General features: G+C 27.6%; 1 protein-coding gene across 1 annotated transcript in view; it reads left to right on the top strand.

Moving 5' to 3' along the window:
- The first annotated feature begins 8,072 nt into the window (after nt 1–8,072).
- LOC101504179 (sister chromatid cohesion protein PDS5 homolog C) overlaps nt 8,073–15,218 on the top strand; it is an 8,831-nt gene continuing 1,685 nt past the window's right edge. The window contains exons 1-13 of the mRNA XM_012716142.3: nt 8,073–8,524; nt 9,793–9,996; nt 10,110–10,291; nt 10,649–10,775; nt 10,895–11,089; nt 11,178–11,225; nt 11,335–12,237; nt 12,405–12,512; nt 12,708–12,781; nt 13,423–13,474; nt 13,987–14,073; nt 14,146–14,189; nt 15,183–15,217. Of these exons, the coding sequence (XP_012571596.1) occupies nt 8,402–8,524; nt 9,793–9,996; nt 10,110–10,291; nt 10,649–10,775; nt 10,895–11,089; nt 11,178–11,225; nt 11,335–12,237; nt 12,405–12,512; nt 12,708–12,781; nt 13,423–13,474; nt 13,987–14,073; nt 14,146–14,189; nt 15,183–15,217 (2,182 nt within the window). The 5' untranslated portion in view covers nt 8,073–8,401. The remainder of the gene's footprint in view (nt 8,525–9,792; nt 9,997–10,109; nt 10,292–10,648; nt 10,776–10,894; nt 11,090–11,177; nt 11,226–11,334; nt 12,238–12,404; nt 12,513–12,707; nt 12,782–13,422; nt 13,475–13,986; nt 14,074–14,145; nt 14,190–15,182; nt 15,218) is intronic.

The following is a 15,218-nucleotide window of genomic DNA, read 5'->3' as shown; positions in this document are numbered from 1 at the left end:
ACTTTTGCAAGTTGTCCATATTCTTGCATTAGAAAATCATATTATATTTATCTATTTAAACGAATGAAATTATGTGTTTTGCATAAAAACTACGTAAATATAACAACATATTTCATTTGATTATTTTAAACTATCTAAACAATTGAGTAATAATTTTTATCAAATTCCTACTTGGACATAAAGAAATTCAGCATTCAGAAATAGAAACAAACTCTTCATAGTGAAAATCTATAAGTCAAAATCATAAAACCTAAAATGAAATCCAAATAAACATAAATAATGGTTGTCTATTTTGAGTTTGCTTAGAACAAATAAACATAAATAATGGTTGTCTGTTTTAGAATGCAACTCTTTAGATTTAGAATGCAACTCTTTGTTTTATAATGCAACTATATTTATGTTTAGAATTCAACTATTTGTTTTAGAATGCAACTATTTGTTTTAGAATGGAACTCTTTATTTTAGCATGCAACTTATTTTTTTGCTATAGAATATTATTTGCATATTTGATCGATACATTATACTTTTATGTTGGTCACCCCAAACATTTTAGTCAAGTTCTGCTATTATATATGTAGCAGTTTTTAAGTTGTTGATGTCGTGATATAAATTGGAACTAGATAGAAAATAATGAATATAAAATTACTAAATTGTTTAATTGTCACTAGATAGAAAGTAATGAATATAAAGTTGAATGAGTTTGAAATTGATTCTATATGAGTAAAATATATTGGATAAAATTAGTATTTTTGAAAATATTGTTAGTTTACTTGTTTCTTTTTAAATCAATGTATAACTTAATAATTTTGAATTTATTTTTTATTTGCCAGTTGATTGTGTATAAGCTTTTGTTGTTTTTCAAACAAAATGTAACAAAGTCACGTACAAGGTATGATTTTTGTTGTTGTGGTTGTTATGAGTTTTGCATGATTAAACTTGAAAAATTAACACAAATTGAGTTTATAGATTTTCATATTTCGTGTTTCTAAGAAAGATAAATTATGTAAATGTGGAATATAGAAGAGTTAATGTGGAATATACATGTGAATATAAAAAATGGATCGTTCTTAATACATTCTATTATCTCTATATATTTTCAAATTTATTTAATGGTTGACAAGTTAAGTGTTTGCCTTATAGGTCACCGAAGAGGCTATGGAGCATTCAAATAAGTTAGAGAATGATTTTGACGCATTAAAAAAAAAATTTGTAGATAAAATTAACGCTTTGCACCGTCAATCAGTTGGTGGATCATCTAGTGAAAGTCATCCTCCTCTGCATCTTCATTACGATGATGATTTAGATGACCTGTCACTTGACAAACCTTTATCTCACACTTATGCTAACTTTTTGTAGTCTTTGGTTGATAATTATGTATAAGAGATGACTTTGTTATGTTGTTATTTAATACTATGTTATTATTTTGTAGTTTGAGAATAAATGATACTTTATGGTGCGTTTGTTGTGTTGTCAATGCAACGACTTTTAATGTTTCTTAAGTATCAATTATTTTATAAGTCGTAAAAATATAATTGAACAGGTGAAAAAAAATCAATTTACCACTAGCTTCAGACGTTTTGTTGACTTTTCAAACATTGATCGTAGCGTCGACTTGATTGACGCTATATTATTAATAAAGTTTACTTTTATTTAATTATTCCCTTTTATTAGTTGATTGCAGCGTCGGGGTAGCCGACACTAACTAATTTGTTGACCACAACTTGTTGACTTTAGCGACGGTCCGTCCAACGCAATAATTTTTTTTCAAATGACGTGTCAATTGATATAAACTAGCGTCGGATGTTCTATTTTGCTAGTAGCGTCGACTTAGAGTAAGAATGACGGTCGCTATATTAGCGTCGGGTGGTATTTGGTCGACGCTGTGTATTAGCTTCGGCCATTTTAACTTAGGCCCCACACCGACAATAATCGAATATTAAATCAACATTAGTGTCGGATTTTGGCATATTAGCGTGGGCATTTGGTCGACGCTAACATCAGTTTTTTTAGTAGTGATTAGAGTATTTATAAAAAAAAATATTTATATATCTAAAAGACTTTAAAAGCATTAAATATAAGTTGAATTTACACCATTTAATTAAAATAAAATCTAAAGTATTGCAATTCAACTAAAATAAATATAACTAAAAAATATTTTAAAATCGTAGACTATAAATTTTTCCTTTTTTTTATCTTTAATTAGCTGATTTTATGTCACTATCAACAATAAATCAACAAATTAAAAGTGTAAGATATAAGTGTTTTCTTAACTAATAAATAAATTGTTGTTTTATGAATTAAAAAACTATTCGTAAATTTTGTACTTTAAGAAAAACCATTTCATTGAAAAAATATATATACTATTTCACCAATTATAAGCATTATATTAATTATTTTTATTTACTTTAAAAAAATATATTTAATATTCACTATAATTAGTTATAATAACAAATTCATAAAAAATTTAAATATTATTTACTTGACGATCTTTATAAATAATATTTAGTTATTGTATCTTTTTAAATAATATTAAATACTTTTTATTAAGAACTATAATTGTACTGTACATATTGATTCCGCACATATGCCGTATAATTTTTTTTTTATATTAATTTTCATTTCTATTTTATATATTTTTTGTTCATAAATATTAAGAAAATACTATATAGATTTCTGATGCATCCTCTGTACTAGGATTTATTATATATTTTTGAAATAGAGATCCATTTGATCCAAGTAATTTGATTCACAACGTTTTTCTTGAATTTATATATTTCTTAAATTTTATTGAATTGTGATATCTGATTTACTGAAAATCAATTTTGAAATGGCTGAAAACCCAAATAACAAAAATAATGACAACGAGCCTTGACACAATTGAGGGCATATCTAAAATTTGTAATTAAAGAACTGGTGGAGATTCTATGCTCAATAGAGCATTTTTTTTTCACACTATTAGAGCACAGGCTACAACAATAACTTTTTCAATAATTTTATTCATTAATATTCATAAATTCATAAGTATTGTGTGTACACATAATGATAGATAGATTCTATCTTAAATTAAGGATTAAGGAAAAAATATTTTATAAATATGCCACTAGATTATCAAATATAAAAAAAGTTCTTATTAAAAAAAAAAAATCAAATTTAATAAAGTGATTGAGTTCGGATTATTAAATATGAGCTTCAAAAAAAGACAAATCATTTAAGAAAATCTGAATTTGAATATTTTTTTTGAACAATTTTTAATTCATTATTGATGATGTTTTACTTACCTTTCAATCAAACTTTAGTTTACTATGTTCTATTGTCATGTGAACGACAAAATAAAAAAACAATAATTTTTTTAAATTATTTTATTCATTGATATTAAAAAATCATAAATATTGTGTAAATAAATATAACATGAGAAGAAAAAAAAATATAGATATTACATATACGTAAGATTGGATAGGTTTAACTTTAAATAAATAAAAATTACAATACATTTTTTCAAAAATATCTATTGTAAATGTGAATCTAACCGCACATATATTGAGTATAAGAATATTCTCTAAACACATCGTCAACATATTCGTCTTCCAAAATGCATTGATGGTACTTTTTATAAAGGTTTTAACTATACCATTGTATAGGAACTTCCGATTCATATTTGCATGTTTCGGGATAGTTATAGATTGCCACAATTTATTCCAAGTTGAAAGTTTCCACATAAACTGATAAAGTATGATAAGAAATTATTTCCTCACAATATTTAATACCATGACAAGCGCTACAAAAAATAAAGAAAACTCATATATTAAGAATATTTTCTAAAATATATTGTCTTTAACAGTTTTTTAAAAAAGGTAAATACTATATACATTTTCTTAATATATGTTCAAATAATTATGTCTGAAATATATTTCAAAGTTAGAAGACAAATATTCAACAAATATAATATATTATATTTGTAAAAAAAGAAAACTCTAATAATAAACAATCAAAATTGTAAATAATTTAAATTAATTAAAATATTTTTTTACTTAATATTCATGAACTCGTGAACAATGGACAAATTAAAAACATGATAAAAAACTGAACATGTAATATTACACATAATAATGGTTGACTTCTATTCAAAATTTATATAAAAAAAATGTTATTGGAATATTCTACAATATTTTACAAAAATAGGAAAAGTGTTTGAAAATAAAATAAAACAGATTTTTAAAATTTACAAATTACTTAATAAATTAATATTTTAATACACAAATAAAATTACTATTTCATTAAATTAACATATAATTTACTGTAATACAGCGAAAATTACCATTTCCACTATGGTATTCATATTAATATTTATTTATTTTTTATCAAATAATATTATTATTTCATTTCATGTATCTTATAAAGGAAAGGATGGCACCTAAATTGAAAAATTAAAGGAATCACAACATCAATTGTTGATGCATTAATAATAATAATAATAAATATCCAATATTTTACAAAATTCAAAATTCATTAATCAATAAAATAATAATAAATAACCTAACGTACATTGTTTTGTGTATTTCTTAAAATATAAATCTTTAAATATTTTAGCAAATAAGTTACTACATTTTTCAAATATAAGAATAATCTTTATTCTTGTCAAAAAAGGAATAATATTTATTAAGAAAAATTCAAATTTATAAAACTTCTGGATTATTCATTCAATTTGTTTTACTGTTTATAACTGCCCAAATTTGTTTTTTTACGTTAAATATTGTGCAAATTTGTTGGTTTTATGTACACTCAATGACATACAGAATCTATTCAAAAAATATGAAATAAAATCCAAATAAATATACCACTATAGATTTATCATAAAAATAAGCAAAAATCTCATATAACAAAAAACTTATTTTTTTGGTATAAAATCATTTAGAAATAATAATTTAATAAATACTCATACATTAATAAATACAATGAAAATTAAATGTATAAGAAAAACTTTTGATATAACATATATACACATAATAATGAGCATATTTAAAAAAAATAAATTAGAAAGGATATATTTTAACAATATGCCAGTACATTTGTCAAATGTAACTATACATGATAATATTTATAAATAGAAATAATACATTCATACTATTTTCAAAATATAAAAATTGGTTGCCCTTTAATTTTATTCTATTTTTGCAAAATACTTAATTGATTATGATCAAATAATCGTTGATGCAAACTCATTTAAAAAAACTAATGCGGCATAAGTACAAATTAATTAAAAAAATAAAATTATATTATCATATGGTCGTTGGCGAATGATAACATTTCATCAATAAAACATAAATTTCATTCTTCTGCAATTTATTATTACTTTTAATCGTACAATAACATTTTATTTAATGGATTTTGATTATTTTATATTAAATATCAGTGTTGTTTTATTTATTGTAACAAATATTTTAACAGAAACAACACATTAATATTTTGTATTTAAAAATATCAATTGGTGTAATATATATATATATATAATTTAAAGTTTTGTTTGTTAAATTGCGAGGATGCAACTCTTTATTCAATTTTTTATTTATTTATATTTTATACTAAAATATATAAAAAAATTATATACAGTACAAAAATATATTTAATTTTTACAAGTGTGCAAAGTACAATAACACATGTTTGTGATGTGCCAATTACACTAGTTACATATAACTTTTGATATTTTAGCATATCACTTAACTGCTTTGTCTTCTAAAAGTACATTAAATGACAAGAAAAGAAAAACAAGAACACAAAGGGACATAAGCCTTACAGAAAAAGAAAAAAAACACACACACACACACAAAATAGTACTATGGGAAATATCCCTAGATCTTGCATTTAAACTTGAATATCGTATGAATTAAACAAAAAATAAATAATAATTCACAGATCAAATTTAGTTAAAAAGGATATATTCAGTTCATTGGCCAAAAAATATTATCACTTAAGAAGGATATATAGTTCGTGTCAGAAAAAAGGATACATAATTAACAAAATGTGCAGAACTTAAATCAAAATCCGTTAAGATTGTTCGATTAAACACTATATTTAATTAAACACTAGATTTAAATTGCAACAACAATAATACCAATCAATAGTAGTTTCATTCTTATAGAACACAATTTTTAAACGGAGAAAATAATCTTAAATGCCACTAAGTACTTGATTTAAGATTAGCTTCATAGCAATTTTTTTTGGTCTTACGCTTCATAGCAAATTTAAATAATACAAAATTTGTGAAAATACTGAATAAATTTATAAAAATTAAAATCTCATTGATACACTATCAATCAATTGTAGGAATACACATCGGTGACAAACGTCCTATTATTATAATATTTATATGTTTGAATTTTATGATAACTAGTATAGGAATATGTTTCTTACACATGTATACATAACATTTTAAATCATATCTTATCTAAAACAATTTTTTAGATATATTACTTATCTCTTTGCTAAACTCTATTTCATTAGAAATCATAAAATATTTTTAAAAAATTAATAATTGTGTCTAAATATAAATTATTTTAGTTGAAATATAATATAATTATTTTTTCATTAAATAATTTACACACACAATTTTATTAAAAACATGAGTATTTTAAAATGATAGTAAACATTTACATTTTTGTAAATCATGAATCGTAAAACTAATTGAGAGACACTAATTGATTGGGTTAAATTTTTCGCGTAATAAGAGTGCATGAAAATTTGACTTTAATAATAATAATCAACAATAACATTTATTTTAATTTGTCTATATTCATTCAACACTTTATTTATTTTTTCTATATATTTTTCAATCAAATCATTAATCTATCACATTTATTTGTTTATTTATTTATCTTTTAAGGTGGATACACCATGTCCACCAAACATTTTCCATTAACAATATATACAATGAATAATAATAATAATAAAAATATAGTCAAACTAAAATAAAATTTAAGAATGATAGAAATATAATAATAATAATAATAATAATAATAGTAATAATAATAATAATAATAATAATAATAATAATAATAATAATCACAACAATAATAACAAATAAAATTATAATAATGAAAAATCAATAGCAATATAAAAAAGTGCAATAAAAAATAAGAATAACAATATGATCAATAATAAACATTTCAGTATAAAACATAATAATAAAAATATAACAATAGCAAAAACATATTAATTGTAACAACAATTATAATAATAATAATAATAATAATAATAATAATAATAATAATAATAATAATAATAATAATAATAATAATAATAATAATAATAATAATAAAGGTAGTAACAATTCAATAATCGACTTTGGGTATATATTAATATTTAATAATAATAAAATAAGTTTAAACCTATTTCAACAACAAAAAAATTATACCTATATATCAAGAGAATACCAAAATTCTGTGTGCTTTTTCTTCTTCTAATTTTATCTTTTATTTAAAGTGTTTAATTTATAATTTTATGCTTCTTAATTTAATTAAACATAAAATTATCTAATAAAAAATAAAAATAAAAATATTAAATACATTGTAAAAAATTAAATTAAATAATAAAAAATTATAATAAGTAAAACAACAATAAATGTCCGGTCAAAAATTATATAAAATAATGCAAAGTTAATAGTAAAATTATATTAATAATGTAAATAAAAATATCCAAAAAAAGTAAAATAATAAGAAAAATATAATAATAATAGCAATTCAAAAATAATTTAAAAAAATGTAACAGTAGAAATAAATATATGATAAGAATAAAGAATAATAATACAAAAATATAGAACAAAAATGAATAAAATAACAAATATATATTAAATAATAATAATAATATAAAATAGTAATATCAACTATAGAATAAAATAATGATAAATGGAAAATAACCAGTCAAAAATAGAATAAAATAATAGAAAAGATATATTTATAATATTAAAAATAAAATGAATAATAATACAATAGTCAATTTATATATGATTTTTATTTGTATATTTATATTTAAACCATTTTTCAGATCTATATATACCCCTATATTATGTTTTTGTTTTCGTACAGTATTCTTAGATTTACTACTCGAAAGAAGAGATAGGATAGGATTTCATTTCAGAGAATTTCATTTCGAAATTTTTCTGAAAATCTCACAGTACTTTCTTCATTTTCTTTCTCATTTTTTCTTCTCTCTCTTCGTTTTCTTTCTGTCTGTGATCCCTCTATCGGAATAACAAGAAAACAGAAAGAAAGAAGGAAAAAAACCCTAATTCATCTGTCTCATCGGAAAACCATAAATTGGCTTCAATTGGAGCGCTTTCAGTGCTTCGATTTTTTGAAACCGAGTAGAGTGAAGTGATTCCGTTGAAGATCTGAAAGATCAGCTTCCAATGGCGCCTAAATTGACATCAATGGCGCCTGATGACAAAGAGCTTGAAGATCAGCTTCTCGAAGCTGGTAACGAGCTTGCAGATCCTCCTTCCTCGGTGGAAGAGCTTCTCTCACTTTTAGATGTAATTTCTCTCTTTTCTTTCACTCTTTTTCGCCCCTTCCTTATGAGTATTTTAATCTCGTGATTTTCAGTTCATTTTTTTGTCGTAGTTGTTTTTAGGCCATTTATGTATGATGCATTAATATGTGGAGTGGAGCCTAAAATTCACAAACATTGAGTTGGAATTTTAAAACTGTGATGTTTTTTTGTTTTGTTTTGATTTTTGAGGCTTTGGTAGAAGAACATAAGTGTTTGTTTGGCATGTTTGATTACAAATTGTAATTTCCAAAACCTAATTTTTTCTAGTTATAATGGGATTGATTAATGTTGTGGCATTTATGGTGAATATTTATGTTGAGTAATAATAAAAATATACGTAAAAATGAATTAAATTTGCACTGGTATTATAGTAGTTTTCATTTATTCGCACGGTATTAAATGTGTTTACGCCGGCATCGAATGTGTTAGATCACTAGTTATTAACATGATAGATTATGTTATAATAGCATCAATCTTCTTGATTGTCTGCCAAAATAGATTGTAATCAATATCAATATCATTGATTGTTTTCTTAAGAAACAAGTGATGTAAGTGTAGAAAATTGAGTTGGGTCATGATAGTAGGATCTGTTCAGTTCTGTCAATTGTCAGAACTAGTGACCAGTGTAGTGAAGAAAGGATCATTAAATAGAAGAGGCCTATTATTTCCTTAAAGATTATGTAAACTGTTTGGAAAAGCCATGTCTGAATGTGCAAGGATTGTAGAAAACCTAGTTGCACTTCCTTGTCTTCTGAGATTGTCATAGTTGTCTCATTGATATCAATGTCATTTACATTAAGATCTGAGTGTCGCTATTTGAAATGGTGAGGAAAAGATGTCTCACTATCACTGCCCCTGACAATTGAGGAAAAGATGTCTCACTTTCACTTTACTTTCATAGCACCAAGTAGCAGTGCTAAGTCGCGTGGTGCGGCTGCTGGATGCTATACTGTAGGTCTGTACACTGTCTATGCTTCATGCCTAATGGGCTCTTGTGTTAGGGGGCATGATAGAAATGTAATTGAAAACAATTTGTATTCCTTCATCTTATTGCGTAAGCTTTGGGATGGTTGGTTCATGAGGTTTTATTAACTAAAGAATTTGAAGAACAGAATGAGTTTAAAGCGAGGTAGAAAAATTCCTTTCTGGTAAAACATATGAATGTTTCGGAGCACAATCCTATATCAATGGTCGATCAAAGTACTGAACATATTTTCAATCTTAATTATTCTTTTTCCCTGTGCACTGCAGCGAGTTGAGAGTTGCCTATCAAGGGTTGAACAGTCACCTACAAGCTCTATGCAAATTGCACTCTCTCCATCTTTGAAAGCATTGATTGGGGCTAAACTTTTAAGGCATGCAGATCCTGATGTCAAAGTTGCACTTGCCTCTTGCATCAGTGAAATAACAAGAATCACTGCACCTGAAGCTCCTTATGATGACAATCAAATGAAGGTGTGTATGATATTTTGTGCTACAGTTTTAACTGGCCTGTCTGTTGTCATGCACTTTACAAAAGACATCAGTTAGTAATTCAGCTAAATTTTGCTGATGAATTTTTCTTGCAGGAGATATTCCAATTAGTTGTATCTTCATTTGAAAATCTACATGATGAGTCAAGCAGATCATATGGGAAGAGGACATCAATTCTTGAAACTGTTGCGAAGGTCAGATCATGTGTGGTAATGCTTGACCTTGAATGCGATGTGCTGATTTTGGAGATGTTTCAGCATTTTTTGAAGGCTATAAGGTGAGACTGTAGGAGATATTTTGTACAATTCCAGCATTATCATTATTTTGGATGCTATCATTTATAATTCCACCTCAAATTTGATCTGATCTTTCATGATCTTGGTGGCATGAACTCTACTAGTGTTTTTTTTCTTCTCTTTTCCGCTTAATATCTTGTAAACAAGTAGTAACTTATACAATCACTTTCTTCCACATAGTTGGTACATACTGTCAGCGATACAATGTAAAACCACTCACACGGTTCCACCTAACATCTGAAGCTTTCATGACATGTGCTTACGAAACCTTTTCATTCGATATTTGGAGAAGCTTATATATAGGGATGTGTTTCTAACCAGCTCCATTTGATAATCAGGGAATTTCATCCAAGGGATGTTTTTTCATCCATGGAAACCATTATGACACTTGTTCTAGAGGAAAGTGAAGATATATCCTTTGATTTACTTTCTCCACTTCTGGACAGCATTAAGAATGGCAATGAGGTTAGAGCTTGACAGTTTTGATTTTCATTCTTCTTGGTCGATTGTGATTTTGAGCTTGAACCTTGTTTAAATCGTCGATATATTTATCATTATCATTATTATTAATCGTTGTGGTCCAGGAAGTTTTTCCGATTGGCCGAAAATTGGGGGAGAGGGTCCTTGAAAATTGTGCAACCAAACTTAAACCATACTTAGTGCAAGTGGTGAGAACCTTGGGTATATCTGTGGATGATTATAGTAAAGTACTTGCTTCAATATGCCAAGATACATCTGATGGCTTGGAGAAACAAGATGTATGTGTTGGTGAGCACGTGGTAAGTTTTCCTTTGGTCCTTTGTCAATAATTATCTTTTGAAATATTTCAGATCAGAAATTTATCATTAATTCATTTGATCATTTCAGGAAGAAAAAGGCACATCAGCAAAACCATTGCTTGAGGAGTCAACAGAAGTATGCTCCCATATTGTGCATTTGTTTTTATATTCATCTGATCTTGTTTGTAATTTTATTTTTCAGAGTTGAACAATATAATATAATATGTTAATTATGGTTTGATCAGGTGGTTAAAGAAGAATCAAGGGAAGCTGCACATTCACCACAAGATAATCATGATGGAAATAGATCTTCTAAATCAGTCACAAGCAATGGCGTTGCATGTGTCAGAGAAGACGATGCTTTAGCAGATTCTAAGTCCATTAAAAAGAAAGAGGAAGCCGATTGTTCTGGTCACTCTAAAGGTTTGCATGTATCTGGAAATGAGGAGGTCGCTGATTTGGATGATGGAAAAGTTGACAAGAATGAACAAAAGCGAGAACAAGCCACCAAGAAGAACCGGAGGAAATTGAGCTCTTCAACCAAATCTGCTAAACTGCCTGAATGTCAAGTTGTTGCCAATGAAAAGGAAGCTGACAAGATGGACTCTGAAAATCACAGCAAGGAAGTTGTCAGTTCTCCGCACAAGGACCATTTTGTGGAAAGAGCAAGACCTTCAGAAAACGATGAAGAGATTCAAGCTAAGATTTCATTACCAAAAGCATGCAATGATGAATCTGAAGCTGTGGCTTCTCCTTCACCTAGTGACAGCCTCCCTGAAACTCATTCTGAAAAACATGGAAAAGCAAAAACTGAAGATAGCCCTGCTAATGTTGAGGTTGCAGAGGTTGTTTCAAAGAAGGTATCTGAAGGAGCAAGTCATTCTGAAGCCAAACCTGTCAAGCGGTTGGTGAAAAAGGCGCTTGGTCGAAACTCTGATGTACGAAAAACTGCTGGTGCAGATTCAGGCAAAAAACGAAGTGGAGCTGCTAGTGGTGCAGATTCTAAAAAGCACTCAGCCAAGAAATTAGATGAAAATGAGGGTGGTGGTTCTTCTTCCAGGCAGCTGGTTGATAAGAAAAAGTTGGGGAGGGAAGAAGCTAACTCAGAAAAAGGTGCAGCAAAATCTTCTACGCTAGATGCTGACAAGGTACTTTTTTGTGCTTTTTAAACAGCTTTTTTCTTTCTTCTTATTATTTTTTACTTTTTTGGTGCAAACTTTATTAATTATTACTATTTATTTATTTCTACATGATTTTGTTTTGCATTATTCATTTTAAAAACAAATTATTGATGGAATCATTGTTAATTATTTAGGAAATTGATTCTTCCCCAAGGTCCGGTACCAAATCCACTGAAGATGAAAAGTTAGAGGAGACTCCCAAAACGAATGCAAAGAGGAAACACACCTCAGGAAGAAAAAAGGTGTCTAATCTGTTTGACGTTTACACAATTTCTAAACATAATATGAAATCTTCGTGATTAGCAATTTATTAGGGCACTTTTCCTCTGGGAAAATCCTTTCTGTAGCTATGTCTTTGGCCTTCCTAATTAGCAATTACAGAACTCTCTCTCTCTCTCTCTTATCATCTTGATTGCTAATTATCTGGCTGCTATCAGGAATCCGAGATCAGGAAATATGATGAAAAACTTGTTGGTTCACGAGTTGAAGTTTGGTGGCCTAAGGATCGTCAGTAAGTACTCTGCTTATTAGTTTTTGACATGCTGTTGTAGGATATTTTTGCCAACCAGGGTGTGTTATATAGTATTTGGCATTTACATGGAACATTGTAATATCTAGTTTTTGCGTACATGGTTCCACAAGATGTTTGGTATATGGATCACCTGTTTTTAGACATCTTAATCTGATATAATGTTGTTTTGTGTGCCTAATCTTGTGTGATTTCATGATATTTCTAATGTGTTAATTACAACTATGATATGTATGCATCATTGAGTAAACCTTTTTGACCAAGTTATCATGCTCTTCATGTTTTGTCTTCAAGAGTTTGCTTCCTGGCTTATATTGTATATTTCATCTAAATTTCTTCCATTTGTCTGCATGTTAAACAATGACTTATCGACCATCATAGTTACACACCAAAATACTTTTTGTAAACTGCAATAGTTGCCTTCTGTAAAATTTACTGTGAGAGAGCTTTGATGTGAAAATGTGGGAGAGGATATTTGAACTAAACCAAATGATGTTGTATCTCATGTAGTGGCCTTTTAAATTCACCCACGCATATTCTATTTATGCTCTTAGTTTACCTTTTCATTTTGGTAGAATTGAAATATATATTGTCTCATTTGACATATATGTAATCGTTTGCAGGTTTTACAAAGGTGTCATTGAATCTTTTGATTCTGCCAAAAAGAAGCACAAGGTGATTTTGATGTTCATTATTAAATCATTCCTGTACCCTACCTCTCAATTGCTAGAAAAGTACTCTGTTCTTTATGTTCTTGTTTTATGGATTTACCCCTTTGAATAGTAATAGTTCCATTCTGATTATTTCTTCCAATATATTTCTTACATAAATGCGCATGCGTGTATGTATTTTAGGGTGTACATTTAAAGATATAATTTTAAATGGTAAAAAATATAACATAATAGTCCTGCTCCCGCAATTATGAGCTCAATTGTTTGTTTTTTTTTTTACAAGTAGCAGTAGCACTTTTAAGTTATAAAAACACGTGCATGAAAATTTAGATAATTGGAATTTTTTTTCCAAAAAACAAAAAGAATTAACCCCAAATAAAGAAATTGGGTGCTTTCCCATAAGCTAGAAACTAATAAGATTAGCATAATGAAGAAAATGCTATATCATGAAAGCATTTATTTTAAAGCTTAATGCAAATGCACTTGTTATCTTCTGATGCTTGCTTTCTATTTTAGGTGGTTTATGATGATGGTGAAATAGAAATATTAAATCTTTTGAGGGAAAAATGGAAGGTCGTTGAAGCTGATTCAGCTGCAGACGAGGTTGGTCTCTACCTTTATTTATTATATCAAATTACCTACATCTAAACTAATGACAATTATTTCTGTGGACAGGAAGAAGGAAGTGATCGCTCCAGTCATGATGCATCCGCTGAAATGTATGTTTTGCACAACATAACAATAGTGTCATTTTTTGATAGATACATCTTTTTGCTATATTGTTAGAAAGCTATCCTACATTATTTTGTATGCGTGTTTTTTATGTGGAGGGGTATGTTTGTGTTCTCACAGCTATATCACTCCAGGCTTGAACAATAGACTTATAGCTATGCATGTGAGGATTCCCCATTAAGGACCAAAAATAAATAAATAGAGATATTTATTATTTTCCACTTCTCCAAAATGTATCTACACGTGTCTTGTGTTATTGACCTGATTTGTGTGTTGGTGTTGTTTGTGGTTGCTAGTGATTTGTGGTATTCGTTGTTTGAAAGAAAGCTACCATGATATATACGATCTTCAAATCTTATTGCACCATGTATAAAAATTTGTATTTCCTGAATAATGGTTTGCCTGTTCCTTAAGTAGACTTGAAAAGTAGAACTTTTGAAATGATTTCTCCTATGGCATAGTTTGGAACTATTTTTCTCCCATTCTGCTCAGTCCAGGGTAATTGTTGTTGTGCTGTAATTTTTGTTGTTATAGCCATTCCAATCATATCTGCTCCACACCTTTAATTATTTAAGCTATGGAAATCTAGAGCTTGCAAGGGTTAATTGTGCTGAGTGCTAAAAATATGTATGAAAAATAAACTGTCATTCTTCAATAAAAATGAGATCTTTTTAGTTATCTGATTCCCTCATCTGAATTTTTTTCTGTTAATTGGTATTTGGTCAGAGAAGTTCCAATTAGGCCATGACTATCTGTCTCCTTTCTGAAGCAATTTGACTATGTGCTTAGTTGGAAAATGGAAATATTTTTTTATTTTTTATTTATCAATTGAGTAGACTGTGTTGGTACATGGATTCATGTTTCTCCTTTGTTATGCTAAGCTCAATTGAATATCTCTCTTGTGGTCAATATGGTGTGCTTTTCTAGTTGTTTCTTTATGTGGTCTTATTTATTGTGTTTTGTTCTTTGATCATATTCAGTCCCCCAAGGAAGAAAGGGAAAACCAGTGCTGCTGA

This window comes from Cicer arietinum, chromosome 5 (assembly GCF_000331145.2).
Source record: "Cicer arietinum cultivar CDC Frontier isolate Library 1 chromosome 5, Cicar.CDCFrontier_v2.0, whole genome shotgun sequence".
Lineage (NCBI taxonomy): Eukaryota > Viridiplantae > Streptophyta > Magnoliopsida > Fabales > Fabaceae > Cicer > Cicer arietinum.
This window is presented reverse-complemented; position numbering and strand designations above follow the sequence as displayed.